This window comes from Carica papaya, chromosome 3 (genome assembly GCF_054855325.1).
Source record: "Carica papaya isolate Zhongbai chromosome 3, ASM5485532v1, whole genome shotgun sequence".
NCBI lineage: Eukaryota > Viridiplantae > Streptophyta > Magnoliopsida > Brassicales > Caricaceae > Carica > Carica papaya.
Window position 1 is genome coordinate 19,915,395 of NC_142311.1, and position 21,477 is coordinate 19,936,871.

A 21,477-nucleotide genomic window follows, 5' to 3' on the forward strand; every position below is an offset into this window, starting at 1 on the left:
TTGGATTAGAAAGAAAACGACTTGGAAAGTGAGCAAAATTCTATGGAAATACAATAATCTAATGATCTTAAGATACGAAGATTGGTGAAGCAATTGAATTAGTATAAAAGATTATGAAAGATTTATGATTTTTGCCGAACAAATTGAATGGATATTCTAATTTAGTGTCAAACAACTGACATTGCCTATGAGGATATTCTAGTTGGTTGAAATTCTCTTGAAGTGACTATGATTGAAATAAATTTAGAATTTGTACGAATTCTTTCAGTTAAGAGATGATAAAAATTGAACTCATACAGAATTCTTTCAATTTTAATGGAATTTAGAATCTATTGTTCTAATCCACGTGAAATTCTAGACGTAGGACTTTTATCATTTGCAAAGTGAAAAGTTGTAGATCTACAAATAAATTTCACATAAATTTTAAATTTATTCTAAATATATAGCTTACAAAAAAAAAAAAAAAAAAAAAAATTTAGGAACCAATATCGATAACCATAATTTGGTCGTTCTTCCACTTGTTGATTTTGTTTTTTGCATAATTGATTCGTTGCTCCTCTGGAAATCAGAATTTTGGAAGTATCCTTGTTTTCTCCCAGATCTCAAGCTTCTTGGGTTTCAATTGTTTGGAAAACTGAATCCCAGTTTTCGTATTCTCGCTGCTTCTGCATTTCAAAATTCAAAATCAAGTCTTTGCCAAACAGGATACAATGATTTCTTTTTTACTTTGAAACATCAGAGGGATTATTAGTAAGAAATAAATTACTGGGATAGATGAATAGGCATCCATAGAGAAGATGATAAAAAAGAGAAAAGAACAACTAGCTGCTCTGACGAAATAATAGCAAGCCAATCTCACAAACGAACTAACCGATATTTTCATCACATCCATAAAAAGAACTCCTGTAGAGTTCATTTATAAGAATCACATCATACATTTCATATTTAAGTTAATTATTTTTCTAACTTACTCTTTCTATTCCAATTATACTCAATTAAGTAGGACTTGGCAATTCAGCTAAGTGAATTTATCTCCAAAGAATTTAAGGGAAGACCAAAATAACTCAAACAAAAAAATTAAAACACAATCCGCATACAAATAATATTTCAGTAGTAAAATAAAAGAATCAGATAAGAATTAAACAGAAATTGAATCAAACATGCAGTTAGAGTTTTATTACTTACTTTTTCATTTCAGCCACAAATTTCCCTCCTAAATTCGATGAACTCATCATAAAAATGGTCCATGGAAAAATATAGATTAGTTCGAATCTAGTTTTCGTCCCTCTATTTCCACCTGCATGTTTGAAAATTTTGTTACATATATAAGGAATGACGCATTCTCGAAATAGTTTGTTGAGTAAAGTAGCATATGCATGTGATGATCAAAGGTTCCTCAGAATTTATTTAGTAATATAGCAATCAGGAATAAGCTAATCGCAGGAGCACATTCATGAAAGACAACTGCAGGAATGCCAAATCTTGAGGCAGAGAAGAAGTATGAACATACCAAACCTAAAGCTTCTGCCGCACTTCTACGAGCCTCTTCACCACAAACCCTTACAAATAGGTCCATTAGAAACTTCCTCTCTTCTGCTTTCATGAGTTTCTCTAAACCTCGTGCTACCATCTCCATCTCCGGCTGTTGAAACACACCCATCAAGAATAAAATTAACTAGAAACAATCTATCAAAAAGTAGCAAATATACAAACTAATGAAGATCATAGCAGAGATCCAGGAGCCTTCACTTCACCAATGGTAATGACAAATAATGAGCCTATACCAAACCACCAGGAGAATACAAATAAGTATAAAATCGAGTTAGATTCTTTGGTCACTGAATCAGATTTAGGAGTTATGGAAACAGTAAATAATTGTATAGGTTATCTACTTTCTAGGATTTGGAGACAATAGCCAAGAGAGAGAACCACAATATCCATTTTTCAAGGACGCAAGTCCCATATCAATTTAGTCAAAAGTACAGATTAAAACTGATAGTCAACATGTCCATTATCTTCCAAGTTTCCAATATCCCAGAGAATATTAGAGGATTTTTTGGCTTAGATTAAATTTTGATTAAAAAAGACTTATAGCTCACTAAGAGTTTGAAAATTTTCGATGATATGCTTGGTCATCAATAATAATTTTATAAGCTAGATAGTTTATAAGCTTTAACAATAGCACTTTTGGAAAGATGATAGGCAACAGCATTCATTTTAGAGAACGCATAAACTCTAGGAACTAATTTAATATTGACTAAATAAATATATAAAAAATAGCTTCAGCTAATATTCCCCATATTGAAAGTGTAGCAGCTCTTTATTTCCAGAAAAAATTATATAACAAATACGTTATCGTAAATGTTATAGGCTCTCTAGCTTATTACAAGTATGCTATTATATTCTAAGTTGACACTATTTGAGAGGGTGTTATGGTGTTCGAATTTGCTTATTTGCGTATTATAGTGTTTGGATTTGCTTATTTGCTGCTTATAAATAGCTTTAGGCAGCATTCCTTAATCTTCGTACTCAGTAATATGAAAAGAAGAGTACTTATTAAGTTCTTAAAAATCATCTATTAACCAATTTACTTATGTTGAAAAATATAAATAATTAGGTTAAAGTACATTAGTGTAAAACACACTATATGTAATTAATAGTTTATTTTCTTTTCTATTTAAGAAAATTTGTATATATAAAATTGTAACATTTAATAAAATACATATTCAACTATTTTTAACAATGGTATCATAACTCCAAGTTTAGAAACCTTAAACTCTTTTATAAATCATATTCGTCCTTCATTGCGAAATAAGAAAACCTTAAAGGAGGTCAACTTCCATCGCTGGCCACCAAAACCCTAGTTGTCAATCACCACATGGAGGCCATCTCCACCACAAGCCAGCCATAGATACTAGAACGTCACGGCCAGAAGCAGCCAAAGGAACTGCTCAGCCACTAGCTGCCAAAACCGCAAGCCTGCACTGCGTAGCTCTTGTCTAGCCAGCCTCGTCACAACTACACACCCAACTTCCTCTGTCGCACACCCAGTCACCTCGACCACGCACAGCTAGCCACGTGTCAACTAGCCACAAGCCCCTTCTACCATGCACGTCTTTGTCCAGGTTGTCAAGACCCATGCTGCCATCTTCTTGCTCAGCCGCTCCAGGTGGCGATCTGTTCAAGGGACAGCCGCAATATCCACTGCTAGCCACGTGTCAACTAGCCACAAGCCCCTTCTACCATGCACGTCTTTGTCCAGGTTGTCAAGACCCATGCTGCCATCTTCTTGCTCAGCCGCTCCAGGTGGCGATCTGTTCAAGGGACAGCCGCAATATCCACTACTGACATCCTTCCCATGACCTTTTATTTTCTTAATTGCTCTACAATTCTTAAAATATATCGGAGATTACATCTTAAAGTACAGAAACAAATTCCACATAAAAAATTCTACCTAAAACAATAGTGAATTTTAGCCAATCCAGACTGTTTATTGCTTCACTGGAATAATTACTTGAGTTGGTTGCAATTAATTGGGATCACTCTCAAAGGGAAATGAAAGTGCAGGCACCTCTTAAGAATTAAACTAAAACCAGGAGACCCAACCACTAACGTGTGAGATAAGGAAGGTTCAATGACCATGGCGTTGCTCTGGAACTCCATGTTGTCAGAGATAAGTAAAATAATTATATTCTTGTGTACAGCCAAAGAAGTGTAAGATGCAATTAGGGAAACCTATTCTAAAGTCAAAGATGCTGCTCAAATTACTTGAACTTCAAGACATGGTTTACCAAGCAAAAAAGCAGGTCAATCACTAAATATTCTAATATATTAAATGTTTGGTGATAGGAATTGGAACAGTACCAGACCCTTACTATGGACTGTGACAATGATATAGCTGACCTCAAACAGTTTGTGGATAAATATTGGACTTTTCAATTTTTGGCAGGACTCAAGCAAGAGTTTGATCAAGAAGCCAAATCTTATGCAAAGACGAAACGTCATTACTAAACAACGTAATTGTTATTGTATCAGCAAAAAGAGAGCAGAAGATAGACCATATTAGAATACTGACCCACTGATAGCTTAGCAACTAATCTCCAAAGACTCCCAAGCCACACAAACAGACAAAGAAATTAAGTCAAGCTGAAAATTCAGCGCCTAGCACCGACAACAAGGACTTCAGTGTATTTTTTGCAAGAAGTCTACAGATGCAAAAGATAAATGTTGAAAACTTCATGACAAGCTCAATACCTCAAGCAAGGAGCGGAATTAAAGAATACTCTACAGAAATCCCACAGACAGGCCTTTGTAGCCGACCAGAAAAAGGAAGACAAAACTCCAAATCTCAATGAATTCAAGATTGAAATAGAATGACTCCGAAACATATTAGAAGATCTTAAGAAACCCAAAGGTACAGATTTGATGAAGACAAAACTCCTAATTTCAATGAATTCAAGATTGAAATAGAATGAATACGAAATATATTAGAAGATCTTAAGAAACCCAAAGATAAAGATTTGATGAAGCACTCATATGTGTTTTCTTTCTCACATGGTTTTAGTGCCTCCAATAAACCATTTGAAAACTCATGGATGGTGGACTTACAGGTCAATCGATCATATGACCAATACTTCCAAATTGTTTTGCATTTATGTTCCATGCCCTAATAGTAAAAAAAAAAATTGTCACAGTTTCCCAAGCATCATTGCTGGGAAAGCCAACATTAAGTTGAGTCATACCTTGGTTCTACAAAAATGTGTTACATGTTTCTACATTATATACAAACCTTCCGCCAGTACTAAATTATCACAAGATTTGAACTATAAAATATCCATTTTTCTTCTCACTATGACTTTCAAGATTAGAACTCGAGAAAGATGATTGGACATACTAAGGCCATAAATAGATTGTACTACTAGAATGCACCTAGTGGATCTTTCCACGTTGTTTCTACTCATCCTAACCACAAGTTTTGGCTCTACCACAAAAGACTTGATCATACATTCTTTTTCATTTTAAAGGTTATGTTTCCTTTATTATTTAAAAATTTTGATTATGGGAATCTACATTGCGATATACGCAAGTTAGCCAAATATAAGCATGTATGATATAGGAAAAATTAGGATTGATTTGCCTATTAAATAAGAAAAATCTAGGTATCACACGTAGGGTTCTTAAGCATCACACTTATGATTGATTGAGTCACACAATCACTTACAAAAAATTATCAAAAAAATATTACCAAATACTTGAATGATTAGTGAGTGAAATACAAAACTATTTATAATAATTTCTAAGTAACTTTCTTTAACTAGAATTAGAATAAAAAATAGTAAACTAATAGAATTAAAAATACTGATTCTAATAAGAATAAGAAACTAATATTAACAATACTATGAATACTAATCTTAATACAAATAGGAAAATATTAATAAAAATAAAAATCCTAAATTACTAAAACTATAATATTACATTTCTAAATAGTACAGTATTTTTACATTTAAAATTTATTATTTGTAATCTATTTAGGCACAAACCATTCTAAACCATTCTTTCCTCATTGGAGTAAATTCGTTCACGAGTTTTTAAGTGATGAATAATATAAAATATTGATACTTAAGCTTTCCCGTAAAAATATAGCAACATGTTTGCTTGGCCATTCTCTTTAGCAACAAACAATGTGGAAACCCGTAACCATTTACAAGGGCTGGAATCTTGATGGTAGGATGAAATCAACATATTGATCAATTTGCCCTTCAACTTCATCCTTGAGTTGAACATCATTAGTCATGATTATTGGCTTAGGATCCTCCTTACATTAACTTCAACAAAACTCTCAATAGATAGTGAAACATCTTGAATAACATCAAAATCTTTCCTTTTAGGAAGACATGACAGTTCTTCTTATTTCTCAACTTCGATAGTCCTCTTTATGTTTTTCACTGACTGGAGGTGCCTTTGGAGGATATATTTATTCATCCCTTTTGTAGTCAGAAACTCTAAAATTATATTTTTTATACCATACACAAAATGATAAGTGTTAGTAATCTTATCATATTGAGCTTTTCGATCAAAAAGTTAAGATCAAGAAGAATATGTGTGAACATCATTTGAACTATATCACATAATATTGGACTACCACAGGTACCATGATGAATAGAAACAAGACTTTGTTGAGTTAACAAAATGCTCTATTATCCGTCCATACTAGTCTGTATAGTTGGGGATGTGGTTGGGTCCAACGATTGAGTGGTTCAACTATAGATATTGAAACAATATTTATGCACATTCTTCATGAATGAAAAACTTTCTTACATTTATTTTCACAGCATGCATCAGTTTCCCAAATTAAAGAATATTTTTTATCCCTTTTCACTTGAACTGCATAGTTGTGCTTAGCTACTATTAAGAAAGACTTGTCAATTCTATCATCCTCAAAGATGACTCATTCTCCCCCCCTTATAGTTCCACATATTTAAACTTTTTTTATTGCACTAACTTTCGTAAATGAGAGAAAAAAATACCTGGGTTCCTACTGAGAACCGGTCTGAGAGATGATAAAGTGGGTGGCCAAACCGGTTTCGCCAATCTTTATTCAAAAAAGTCAAACAGAAGACACTTTCGCATTGCTTACTTGTGGGTGAGCATGCGTGGGGTTCATGCACGGGCTTACGGTCACCGATCTTCAGTCAGTCAACCTTGAATAAAGATGGCAGTTGCAGACTGGAGGGTGGTGTAAGACATGGCAGAGTAGAAGTACAGGATTGAGAGAGGTAGCGGCTGAGGAACCTGCATTGGCTAGAATGGCAGCTTCCAATGGAGTTTGCAGCAGAGTTTCAAGGGTTGGCCGACTGCAACCTCCTGCAGTTGGTGGTGGTGACAGTGTCAATCACCTCCGGCAGGTGGCTAGTGAAGGGTGGTCGTGTCTGTTTTAGGGTTTTTGAAATTATCTTTTGGCAATTTTTTTCAGATGGGTTTGCGATGTAGGGTTTGGAAAATTTAGGTGTAGGACTCTTTTAACTTTGATATCAAATTGATGCAGCACAAATTAGGGTTAATTTGCCAACTTAAAAAATGGGAAAAAAACTTAAATATCGCACCTAAAGTTGTTAGGCATCACATGTAAGGGTTGATTGAGTCACACACAATCAATAAAGAGAAATCTTCAAAAAAAAGTTATTATTGAATACTTGAATGATCAATAAATGAAATTATAAAATCATTTATAATAATTTTTAAGTAACTTTTCCTAACTAAAATTAAAATAAAAAATAACAAACTAATAGAATTAGTAATACTAATCCTAATAAGAATAAGAAACTAATACTGTTAATATTAGGAACATTAATTCTAATATAAATAAGAAAATAGTAACAAATATAAAAATCGTAAGTTACTAAAATTATAATATTATATTTCTAAACAATATAATAATTTTGTATTTAAAAGAATTATTATTTCTAATTTATTCAGCTATAACACATTCCACATCAGAGTACAATTTCCTATTAATAATAAAAGAAGTATTCTTCCTTATTTTGTTTTAATTCATCATGTTGTTTGGAGGTCATCCCATAATTCACAATATTTTTGGGACTCGATGGTCTGTATCATTTATTAATGTTTTGCACTAGAATTACATAGCTTTGTCATTCAAATTCAAATAAGAAGTTAATCACATACTACTCTCAGTTTTGCAAAATAATAAAAACCCAATTTAAAACCCATATAGAATGATTTCACACTAGCAATGCAAAAGACTTTTTTAATCAGAAAATCTCTTCCTTTTTACACTATGAAGAGATTTTTTATGAATCGTCATGCGTCAACACTCCACAAGAGAACTAAATGATATAACATAAGAATTCACCTTTTTGTGACCACTAGAGCTTTTCTATTTCAGAATCATGTCCCAAGACAATATTAGGTGAAGGTGTCCTTACCGCCACATATATTATTAGTGCCATGGAGTTCAAAAGTTCTATAGACACTCTTTCCAAATTCTACCCATGTCACAAACCATCAACTCCAATCAATATTTGGATTTATCGTCTATGTTCATATTCATCTACATCAATACGGGAAACCTAATCTCAAAGTCTTGAGATGTGTAGTCGTAAAATAATCCTCTTATCAAAAGAGAAGTATTACCATCCACATATACAAAAACTTTATGAGTCTGAAGATGTCACTTTTGTTGAATAAGACTCATATTTTTCTCAACCTTATATTTAGGAAAACTCTGCATTAGAAAATAAGGATATTGAGTTCTTTACCCTACCACATTTGCCGCATACTCAACCATGACCACAAGAAAACCCATAGAAACTACCAAATAACTCATCCACTCAAGAAACTACATCTGATCCAATGTTCACTCTTGCTCAAGAATCTGACATGAATTTTGAGACTAAAGTAAGCCCTAAAAATGCTACACGGTTTGATAATAACATACCTAGTACAATTTGTAAATGAACTAGAGAATGCACTAAACATCATCTTTATTCCATATCACAGTTTATATTATTCGATAAATATTCACAGTCTCATAAAATTTTCTTATAAGTTTGAATTTCGAATTTATCCCTAACATTATATATGAGACATTATTATGTGAGAAATAGAAAAATATTATGAATGTTGAAATGCATACCGTAGAGAAAAACAAGACCTAGAAAGTGGTGGACTTACTCAAAGGGAAGAAACCCCTGAAACATGTTATACCCATACCTATCCGATAGATGATAGATATTCGTACTAGTAGATAAATAAACATGATGCATATCTTGCTATCCTTAACTTCTCAATTTGATTGACAACTACGGAATTCGATGTGAAGAATATATTTCTACATGAAGATCTATAAGAAGAAAGCTATATGGAGACTCTCCCAAGTTTTGAAAGAGAAACAGGACCATAAAAAGTTTGTGAATTGAAGAAAACACTCTATGAACTCAAGCAATCACTCAGAGCATGGTTTAGTAAATTTGCTAAAAGACTCAAGGAGAACACACTCAACTTATCAAGCATTCGAAGAAAAATAGAATTACAGCTCTACTAGTATATTTCAATGACATTATTGTAACAAGAGATAATCAAAAAGAAAAATTGATGCTCAAGTAATACCTTACTAGAGAATTTGAAATTAATGAGTTAGAAAAGTTGAAGTATTTTCCAGAAATTGAAGTCATCTGTCAAAATCAAAGATCTTCACTTCCTAGTAAAAATACATTCATGACCTACTAAAAGATATGGGCAAACTAACATGTAAGGTACTTATATCGACTCCAATCATAAACTAGGACAGACAAAAAAGATTATAAATAAGAAGATGTATCAAGGATTGGTAAGGAGATTGACATAATTTTCATATGCAAGACCAAACATCATTTATGCAGTAACTGATATAAGTTAATTCATGCATATAAGGAAGTACACTTAAAGGCAACCTAGAGAATGTTGATTATCCGAAAAGATCACCATGGAAAGAGATCGTGTTCAAGAAAATGACAAGTTGCTCCTAAACGCCTATGCAGATGTAGATTATGTCAGCTCAGTGGTGAATGAAAGACCTATCACAGGTTATTGCAACTTCCTTAGCGATAACCTAGTTATTTGGATGAGGAAAAAACAGAATATAGTTACAAGGTCAAGTGCATAATCAGAATCCCAAGTGATGGCTCAAAGGATACTTGGATTACTATAGTTAAATAAAATTTTAGAATATCTGAAAATTAAATAGGTTAACTCCATGCGCCCATACTATAACAATAAATCGACCATAAGTATTACTCATAACCCTGTGCAACATGAAAAAACAAAATATATTGAAGTTGATAGACATTTCATCAAAGAAAAGCTAAATACAATGATTTAATATATACCCCATACATGCTGACCAGTTCACAGCTTGCAGATGTGCTAACTCAAAACCTAAGTAATCCAACAGTGAAGACTATTATTGGCATGCTAGGGATTGACAATATCTATTTCCCTAACTTAAGAGAAAATATTGATCAGAGTATTTAGTTAGGTTAAAAGGTATTAGGTAAAATACATCACATGTAATTAATATAACTAATGGTTTACTTCCTTTTTAAGTTAAGAAAACTTGTATATATAATGCTATGATATTCAACTATTTTTAACAACTTAACTATATAAGTTATGAAATCTTTGTAATAAATTTATATTTTTTTATTAATAAAAGAATAACTACTTATATTTTGTAATTAACATTTTACCTAAAAGCAAACTACTTATTTTCTTACATAACAATTTCATTACTTTGGGAAAATTTCTTTAAGCAATCCCAAACATTCTTTAATTATCAATATACAAAAAGCTCCTTTTAAGTTAATTATATATCGTTGAAACTAATAGTGAAACCACAGAAGATGAAGATGTTTTCTGTATAGTCATATATCCATATGGTTCTTTAAGACCATATATATACAAGTTACTGTAGAAATTTGGGAAAAATATTTGCACTTTATTTTTCTCTACTTTAGGTATTACAATTGACTCGTATATATACAAGACTTCTTAATTACAAATATGAAAATTTTTCTTATAATAAAGATTCTAAATAATTACATTATTACGGAGGAAATAAATTATAGGACTATATAGGAAAAAATATCACGATCATTTAGGCAACAAAATATTCGTGTCAACACTTCCCCTCAAGTTGGTACAAATATATCATACATGTCCAACTTACATATTAAATTCTAAAGAGTTTCGTTGCAGAGTCTTTTGGTGAAAATATTTGTCACCTGATTGCTAGAAGGCACATGATGTAAGCATAAGGAGCCATCAATCACTTTTTCTCTTATGAAGTGACGGTCAATTTCAATGTGTTTTGTTCAATCATGTTGGACTGGATTTTGAATAATACTAATAGCTGTTTTATTATCACAAAACAATAATAGACTTTCTTCTTTAAACAATTTTAATTCCTTCATTAATTTTTTCACCCATAATAATTCACATACCCCTTGGGTCATTGCTGTATATTCTGCTTCAGCACTAGAATGGGCAACTACACTCTGCTTTTTATTTTTCCATGTAACCAAGTTGCCTCCAACGAGTGTGCAGTAAGCAGTAGTTGACTTTTTATCATCTAGATATCCAACCAAATCAGCATCTGTAAATACTTCTATCTTAAAATGGTTATTTCTAGAGAAGAGTAAACATTTTCCTGGTGCAGATTTTAGATATCGTAGTATTCGAAAGATGGCATGTAAATGAATCTCACGAGGATCATGCATGTCTTGAATATATTAACTGCATATGCTATATTTGGTATGATATGTGAGAGATAAACGATTCTTCCAACTAATATCTAATATCTTCCAATATCAACTGATGTACCACTACCTGTTTGTAATTTGTGATTTCTTTCAATAGGGGATTCTGCTAGCTTGTAACCCATCATACCAGTCTCTTCTAGTAAGTTTAGAATATACTTTCTTTGAAAGATAAAATTCCTTTAGTAGATCTGATAACCTCAATTCTTAGGAAGTATTGTAATTTTTCAAGATCTTTAATTTCAAATTCTCGAGCAAAAAGTCCCTTTAATCGAGTCATCTCCTTTGTATTATCTCCAATTATTACAATATCATCTACATAAATAATAAGAAGAGTGATCATACTCTCACAATGTTTGATAAATAGAGTATGATCAGCATTATTTTACTGATATCCAAAGGAAATCATAGCTCTTCTGCACCTTTTGAACCATGTTCTTGGAGACTGCTTTAATCCATACAAGGCATTTTTTAATTTGCAAATCTTCCCTTGTGTTCTTTTATCTTCAAATTGATGTGAAATTTTCATGTATACCTCCTCCTCTAAAACTCTTGGAGGAAGGCATTATTAAACTGGTATAAGTCCTAATCAAGATTAGCAGCGCAGGATAATAATATTCTGATTGTGTTCATTTTTGTGATAGGTGCGAAGGTTTTCTAGTAATCAACTCCATATGTTTGACTAAACCCTTTAGTCATTAGTTTAGTTTTGAATCTTTCAATCGACCCATCTGTTTTGTGTTTTACAGTGAACATCCACTTGCAACCAACCATCTTCTTTCCTTGTGGAATTGAAACAAGTTCCCATGTTTCATTTTTTGTCAATGCTCTTATTCTTCAATCATCGCTTCCTTTCATTTGGGATCTCCTAAAACTTCTCTCCAATCCTGTGAAATAAACACAGAGGAAACAGACAAGACAAAAGTTCTATAGCCGGGAGATATAGAATCGTTTGAAACAAAGTTAAATATATAATATTTAATGCAAGTTCTGATTATTTTTCTAAAAGTAATAAGTTTATCAGATAATTCACAAGGTAAAGATGACTCATCTGTATCTTCGGGAACTAAAGAAGATTCTTGATCTGGGATAAATTGGTAATGATGGGGACAGTAGCATGTTTGCTGAGGTTTTGGGATGTAAAGCTGTTAATCTCCCTTTGAAATAACTTGGGGTCCCTTTGGGTGTCAAATTGAAAGAAAAAATCACTTGAGATCCGGTTATTGAGCTATTTGAGAATGAGCTTGCGGGATGGAAACGTAATTTCTTGTCAAAAGGTAGCAGACTTACTCTAATCAAAAGCACATTAGCCAATCTTCCCATCTATTACCTCTCCACTCTCACAATTCCAATTAACATTGCAAAGAACCTGAAAGCAATTCAATGTAGGTTCTTTTGGGGTGATGAGATTGATAATCAGAAATATCATTTGGTGAAATTGGAGGAAATTAAGAAACCTATGGATAGAGGTGGGTTGGGATTAAGGTCTATAGCCAGCATGAATATTGCTCTACAAGGAAAATGATTATGGTGGTAACAGAATGTGGAGGAGTATTGTAGCTGCAAGACGAGGAGATCTGTCAACTGCTGATTTGTCTTCTGGGAGAGGCAGAAACCAACTCAGTATACCACATGGTAGAGGTCTTTGGAAGAAAATCATGCTGAAGTAGCCTAGATTCAAACAATTCATTAAATGGCGTCATGGTAATGGTTGTAAGATCAGATTTTGGCTTTGATGATTGGATTGGAACAGGTCCTCTTATGAGAAGATTCCCAAGGATATATGAAATTGCTCAATCAAAACAGATGTTAGTTAAAGAAGCCCATTGAAGATGTAATGATAGTATAGAATGGTCGGTAACTGTTTCAAGAAACCCTAACGATTGGGAAATCAACGAGTACACTGATTTACTAACACTGTTGGAGGCTTAAGAAATAAAATCTTGTGAGGACAAGGTGGTGTGGAAGCTGGAGAAGAGTGGTAATTTTTCTGTTGGGTCATATTACAGGCAGTTGGTTGATGAACCAGAGAGGGTTTTACACAAATTCCCGGCTAAACAGATTTCAAAAGTAAAGATGATTATGAGAATTGTTTCGCTTGGAAGCATGCAGAGAAAGTATTCTCACTATTGATAAGCTTAGAAAAAGGGTCAGATCATTGTAAACTGCTGTTATTCTCTGTTTGAGTGCGGAAGAGTCTTGCAACCATTTATTTCTTTGGTGTCCTATGGCACATGGACTTTGGAACATGATCTATGGACTATTGGGCATTATTTGGTGATCTCGGGGACTTTTGTGGGGAGTTATGGGCTTGGGAAGGGTTAGCTGTTAAAAAGAAAGTAGCTAATTTAATTCTTTTGACCATTTTTTGGGTTATTTGAAAAGAGAGCAATGCTATAGCCTTTGAGGGAAAAACTCTAGACTTGTATAAATTCAGAGATAGATAGATACACTATTTTAGAACTAATGTGTTAGATCATGACATTATTTGTTATGAGAATTTTGGGAAGGTCATTAAAACTCTAACCACATTGTAAATTTTGTACATGGGTGGTACCCCCTTTTTGATACCTTATTAATATATACCTTACATTTTACTTTTTTTTTTTAAAAAGTAGGATCTGAACAATATAAATCTGGTGATACACAAAGGATATTGTAGTATTACTAAACCTGTTAAACCATACTCTCAATGATATCTACAAAGTATCTCTTATAATCATCTCCACTTTCCCTTACTCTCTTCAACATTGAATCATAAATGAATCTCCACATAGACTTCTTCCTCTAGATTCCCATTTAAAAATGCATTTCCAACATCAAACTATTGCAAGTCCCAATCGCGATTAGCTTCACATGTTAAGAGGATTGTTATAGAATTTATTTTTGCAACTGGGACAAACATATGTTGATAGTTGATAAAGTAGGTTTGGGTGAAACCTTTTGCCACCCACCAAGATTTTAAATAATCCAAATAGTCTCATCAGATTTTTGTTTCAGAATGAACACGCACCTATAGCCTATTAGTTTTTTTTTGCAATGGAAGATTGACAAGTTCTCATGTCTTTATTCTTTATCAAGGCTCTCATCTCACATGATCCACATCTTCCTTCCACTTTCGATTTCTCAAAGCTTCTTGTCAATCCTACAGGCTAGAAACAGAAGATAACAACAATATAAAGGTCTTATAGGAAGGTAACAATGAATTGTACAAGATGTGGTTAGATAAAGAGCGTTAACTATTTTCTAACAGTTGGGAGCATTAAGATCATTAATAATAGAGAGAGAACCAAGAATAGTATTGAACTCACCAGGTTTTTCTTTAGGAAATGAATTTGGTGCATGTGATTAGCTAGGTAGACTTTGCTCAACGGCCTAGTCTACAGCAGTATCAGATTTTCCTATTTAGTCTACTAGGATCTAGATTGTGCAGGTTGTCATCCCCATCATTAGGGACGAAGGATGGCAGAAATGAATCCACTGAGGAATATTACCTCATTGTCTTCTCTTGTCTCCTACTGAAGAGGTAACTAGAGTAAAGAGAAGTATGATTCAAATTCCTAAAGGATGACATCCGTACTAAAAAAACAACATTTTCTTAGTTGGAAGATAATAGGTATAACCCTTTTAAGTAGACCCAATAAACATTTGAGAGTCCCAGGATCTAATTTTCTCACAAGTCCCTTATAGATAAAAAGACACACCCAAAGACCTTAGGAGAGACGGTATAGGAGCTGGTCCCTTAAAAAAACTTCTAAGGTACTTTTAAAACCCAATATTTGCATTTCCATTTGATTGATACAATAGGTTGTTGTTAAGATTGTATCCCCCAATAAGGTTTTAGAACGTTCACAAACCACATGAGAGCTTCGAAAACTTCTTATAAGTGCCTATTGTTTCTCTTAACAACCCCATTTTAAGCACTAGTATCACTACAACTGGTCCAGTGCACTATTTAGTAGAGATCAAGATACTCACTTTTTTTTTTTGAAAGAAAAAGCATAAAAATTATATTAATATGGTACAAAACAAGAGGGGGTACCACTCATATACAAAAAATTTACAAATTGGTTAGTGTATCACGGATATCCCCAAAATTCTCATCCCTGATGATGTCATGACCAAGTACAAGAAAGCCAAAATAATTGAAGCATCTCTCTCTTCACTTGCTTACATTATTCACAACTTCCTCAGAGGCTCTCAAGTTCCTCTATTTCCATAAAACCCAAAAAATGGATGAAGATATAAGTTTTGCAATTTCTGTTTTTAATCCAACACCCTCCTAAACCTGAATTTCATCCCCAATCGACCCAGCAGGGACCCAACAAATGTGAAGCAGACCATAAACCAAACTCCATAATTCAGAAGCAAAATGACACCTAAGCAAAAGGTGGTGCTAGTTTTCCTCATCCCTAAGGCACATGAAACATCCATTTGCAAGAGTAATACCTCTCGACTTCAGTTTATCCAAGGTTAATATGTTTTCCCTGCAAGCCTCCCAAGCAAAGAATACCATTCTAGGTGCAGAATTTTTCCAAATTGCTTTACTCGGAAAACATGAAGAGCTATTCTGCTTATACCCATTAACATGTGGTAGTAAAAGCCAACAAAGAACTCGCCATTTTTACTCACCCTCCACTGCCCCTGATCTGGGTCATTACCCATTTTAGCTTCAGAAATTTTCTTCAATAAATTGTCATACTCCTCCACTTCCCAATCATTCAAATTTCTGTTCACATTAATAGTCCAAACACATCTATTACACTCTCACGAATAAGCCTCTTCCACCATCATTTCTTTGTCTTGTGCAATCGCATAAATTCTAGGGTAACTCTGCTTTAAACAGCCACCATCTAACCAAGAGTCGTACCAAAATCTAGTGTCATTCCCTCTTCCCACTTTCCAAAACAGATTCTTTTCAAAACCAGGCCAACCTATCTTGATTTTCTTCCATAGACCCAGTCCATGTCCTCTCCTGTCCACCCTGCCCTCACCCGTGAGAGCACAATTCTGCCATCTAGCCACTATCACCCTCCTCCACATTCTACCATCTTCTCTCAAGAATCTCCACAGCCATTTTCCTTGCAGCACTTTATTGAAATCAGCCAGTGATCGAATTCCTACTCCGCCCGCCTGTATGTGTTAGTGCCAAAGTCAAAGAACGACTTTGACTTTTACATCAAATTATGTAGAAATCATTTTGTGGAATGACTTAAAATAGGAAGAGACTGCTTTTTGTGCACAGCAGATGACCCAGGTCATTCTCTAGCAACAGTCAATGAAGTGAAAAACCACCTATAACAAGGTCATGACAAAGTTTTAGCGAGACCCACACATCTAGTGAATGATCATAAAAAAGAATAGAACTTTTATTATTGAAAATAAGATAAGAGGTTCTTGTATGTTTTGCAAACTGATATGGATCAATGACTAACAATTTTGAATTGCAATTGTTTGGATATACTAAGATAAATGATTTTTAAAATTGCAAATAATGGGTGGCCTAATGTCCTATGCAATTAGACAACTTGTTGATTGTTAGATGTTGATTCCTCAACCATAGTTCTGATACTTGGAGAGATAAAAAAATTGTCAACTGCCACTAACCCAAAGTTACCATAACTAATCATATCCTTATTTTTCAGTTCATGACAAACACATAAGTAGGATAGAATTCGATTTTACAGTTAAGAGTAATTTTTTCAGGGCACTTAAAGACAATAAGTTATTAGGAAGAACATGCAGGAAATTAGATAATACAATGGAAACTGTACAGGCGATAGAACCTTTATGAATAATAGATGCTAAAGACTTGTCTATAGTATGAACTTTATCATCATTTATACATGGTGTATAGTTTTCAAGATTACCTAAAAAGCGTATCATATGGTCAGAATCTCCTAAATCTATAACCCACGTTTCACATTTTTTCAAATTGGCAAGAAACAACATACCTGACTTGGCAAAGTTAGAGCAAGTTATTGCAGATGACTGGGATTCGAGTTATGAAAAAAAGTCATTTCAAAAATTGTATCTTTTAATTGGACTAGCTCCCAGTATCAGAAACTTCTCTTGATATTGACGTTTCAATCGTCTTAGATAAGTTGGTTTTACTAACATGTGAAATTATTTCACTTACCTCCATGCCCTCAATTTAGCATGCCATTATGCTTCCAACACGTCTCTCTGGTATGTCACAGTCTCCCAAGTAATCACAAGTAACTGATCTTTGTCCTTGGTTACTGGTCTTTGGTTGTTCATAGGTGATGCCAGCAACTAATCATGCCTTGTTTATACTAGTAAGATGGATCATGGCACTTATACAACTGTTGAATAAGATACTTTATTATTATTTACTAAAATAAAAACTTTACTATAATAAAAATTTTATGTAATACGAATTCTATCAAAATAGGTAATTTCTTTATTAATAGTTTAAGAGTTTTATAACTACACTAAATGTAAGACCCTAAAGGGTGAGAAATAAATATTATATTTTTTCTTCAAAATCTACATGGTATTAAAGCAAAATAAGAGTATTTTGGAGTTTTACTTTTAGGGTTTCTTTCAAACCCTAAAACAACAAAAATAAGCGGAGTAGAAAGAAAGCCAAATCAGAAGGGAGAGAGCCAAATTTGGGAAGCCTCTGGTTACTGCGAGTCAGAGCTGCGCGAATTGCAGATCCAAGAGATTTTGCGAGTCAGAGCCGCGAGTCAACAAAGGAGAAAGGCGAACCCAGCCGCACACAGAGCCGTGCGATCAAGTTTCTTCTTCCTCCGTGCAAGGTATTGGTTCCATCCAGCTTTATCAGACCGATTTATAATGCCAAATTTTCTTCCAACACCTAAATCTTACTAGCACCAAACTCTGACCATATTTGTGTTCTGTTTCTCTCTATAAAAAAAAAATTATGATGTATGACCAATTACCTTTTTCTCTTTTTCTGTTCATAGAATCAAGTCTCTCTATACACAAATGAGACCCATAGTCAACCTTTTCTATCCACAAACAAGACTTATGCGGCATTATACGTGAGAAGCTTAAGTCCATCTTTTTTGGAATGCAACTTGGTTCCATAGACAGGGCTAACACACAATACATGGAAGAGGAGGGTTGGCATTGATCATTTTTTGTACATGACTCCATTTCAAAGACGCTAGCCACGATCAATATTTTGAACTCTAAACTCTTATACGAGAAAAATGACTGATGTTTCCAGAAAATATTTGCTTTACTTTTCCTAAAGCATCACCACACTGATAACGAACCTGAATGAGTCCAACTGTCTCTGATTGAGATTAACTGATGTTAAAGCAAGTCTATTATTGAGGGCAATAATCATGGGCTACGTTTATTTAAAAAATAATAATAATAATGGGCTACACTTTAATACCAAATTGAAACTAAAAGTAAAACCAGAGGAGAAGAAGATGTTTTATGCATATTCATATACCCACATATATACTAGTTACTACGCACAGAAGCAACTACATATGGTAACCAGAAAAAAAAAAGAAAATAATCAAGGGATTAACATCTTAATGAAAAAGACATACAAGAGGAAGGTAAAATATTTATGGTCTTTGATAGTATATTTTAAGTTTAATGGTAGATGGTCATATATACCATGTGCTAGAATTTAATTCATGGGCTCTTCAAGCTACATCACCACCAAAGTAATTATAATCAAATAGGTTCAAAGGAAGAGAGAAGGAGACAGACAGAGAGATAGATGGGGAGAGAGAGAAAGACAGAGAGAGAGAGGGAGGGAGAGAGAATGTGTGGAGGGCCATATTAATGGGAAGATAACATCTTTTGATAAGTGAATTGAAGGAGAAAGAAAAGGGGTTGCATGCGAAGCTGTACGGTAGTAGACTATCACGTTGGATAAATTCTAAGGCGGAAAATCCAAGTGAACATATGTTATTTATGCAAAAAAAAGAGCAGAGACATGTAACCACATCCTCTTTTGGTATCTGTTTGCTCACCAACTGTGAACGTTGTTTTATAGCTTGTTGGGCTGTTAATTGGGTTATAGCTGACATTGTGATGGAAGATTTTTGGACTTGGAATGACATCCATTGTGATAAGTAATCTTTAAAACTTATCCCTCCAGTTACCTTTTAGGTTATTTAGAATGAGAGAAATAGGACTTTTAAAGTAATAGAGTTTTCCTTTAATAGATTTAAAGATACATGATTCCATACTCATAGGTTTTTTATTAATAAGCCAACAGCTAACTTTTAGTAAGGATCTAGGAACCTGATAGATATTGTGTTAGACATATAACTATTTTTATACACAGGTTGCAATCCCTTTCATTTTGGGGTGACAAAGGATTGTACTATTCGAGCAACCGGCTGTGGAAGCTTTTATTCGAGAGGGTGCTCTTGGCCCAACGAATATCACTTACTCTGGTATTTATCAGTGGTGGTATATATGGAAGATATTTATACTGGAGCTCTTTTTCTATTATTTCTTTCTGTCATATCCTTAATAGAAAGTTGATTATACTTCCAACCGAAATAGAAACCAAGTGTTAGTGAATAATCTTGCATTTATTGCTACTGCACTCTTCACTCTTGTTCCTACTGCTTTTTTACTCATAAATTACGTCAAAACAATCAGTTAATATACACTTTTTTATTCCAAAGAAAAAGAAAGGAGTTGCACCTAATAATAACTAGTTTGTTTATGTATTTAAGTGCATTTAGTATGATGTTATAGACTCCTTTGTGGGTCGTTCTTATTGCAGAAAAGGCAAATAAGGAGCTGATATGGTTTAGGTTTATCATATTTTGAAAATCTATCTATTAGTTAGTAAAGTTTATCTCTTATTTAGGAATTAATTTTTTTATTATATGGTTAAGATTTACCCTATTTTAGAAACATATCTCTTAGTTAGGAAAATTTATTTTTTATTTAGGAAATTAGTTTTTATTTTGGATATTTTATTTCAAACTAAAATTTATTTTGGAGACTTATCTCCTAATTTAGGAATCTCCTTTATTTTTGCTATGAGAAACCTAAATAATAAAGATTTCCTATAATGTAATGCATTTAATCTTATTTAAAGAATTCTATCATTAATAAAGAGATAAGTATAATTATAATTACAATGTAGAGATAGGAATTCTCTCTAACGAGGTCCAATGTGTCAAGCTCCCTTTGATGGGTTTGGAAATAATTCACAATAAATCGTTTAAGAAATCATAACGAGGGAAAGAAGAAAGATCTAGAATCAGATTATCCGACGAACATTACACATGACTAGGCATTCTTCAAATTACATATTAAGTATTAGTTGTTAGTAAGTTAAGAATAAGTTAAGGATAAAACAAGAAGGTAGTTACTAGACTCTAGATAACTTAAATAACTTCCAGAGTAACTATCTCTTTCTCCTTTTGATAAAACCCTATTGTTGTCCTTTGAACAGAATTTTGTATGAAGAAAAGTTTATCAACTTTTGAGCCTATACCTAGATCAAAATAGGTAAAGGAAGAAAAGCCCATAAATATTCGTAAATAGCAACTGAATTTTATGTTAATCGTCCTATAACTTGATATGTTCATAAGGCCCATAACAGAATGTTGAAAACAAAAAGGCAAACTCATGTCTTGTGCAATGAGTAAATAAGCACTTAGCAACAAATAATGGGGCAAAAATATTAAGGCCATTGAACATTAACGCAATATGGAGAAAATAAAAGTGAAAATTTCTTGACTTTGAAAAGATAAAAAAGTTATTTTAGTGGAACCTTCATGTACATGCTATAATACATGCATGTTTAATATATATATATATTTTTTACATGTATATACATACATACATATCTGGTATGTATAAGCATAATATAAAATATACACACAAACTTATATGAAAATCGGAAAGTTTTTTAAGCTCTACCATGAGTAGGCTAGATGTTCTGTTAGCATTTTCAAAAGCACAACTATAAAAAACTCTAATATTTGGTAAATAATAGAAAAAAAGAAAAAGAACGCACAGAGAACTCATCAGGAGGAAATATGCGATGGACAAGGCATATTTTTGACAGCTCCAATACTGCTTCATCATGTTTACATTGCATTTCCAAAGCCTGCAGTAAGAAATAATGCATGAAACACAAGCTTTACAATGATATTTTTAACAGACGAAATCCCAA

The 21,477-nt window shown here is 33.3% G+C and overlaps 1 protein-coding gene across 16 annotated transcripts in view; it reads right to left on the bottom strand.

Annotated features, from left to right (window-relative positions):
• Positions 1–276: 276 nt before the first annotated feature.
• LOC110812938 (phosphoribosylformylglycinamidine synthase) overlaps positions 277–21,477 on the bottom strand; it is a 39,518-nt gene continuing 18,317 nt past the window's right edge. For 6 of the 16 annotated variants that reach the window (XM_088216227.1, XM_088216225.1, XM_088216229.1 and 3 more), the window contains 5 exons: positions 21,319–21,411; positions 1,755–1,778; positions 1,511–1,642; positions 1,186–1,297; positions 277–665 (listed from right to left, as the gene is read on the bottom strand). In XM_088216227.1, coding sequence (XP_088072353.1) covers positions 1,262–1,297; positions 1,511–1,642; positions 1,755–1,778; positions 21,319–21,411 — 285 coding nt within the window. In that variant the 3' untranslated portion in view covers positions 277–665; positions 1,186–1,261. Of the gene's footprint in view, positions 666–1,185; positions 1,298–1,508; positions 1,643–1,709; positions 1,779–17,454; positions 17,642–21,318; positions 21,412–21,477 lie in introns of those variants that run through there. The other 10 variants (XM_088216233.1, XM_088216231.1, XM_088216235.1 and 7 more) reach the window with 4 other exon arrangements.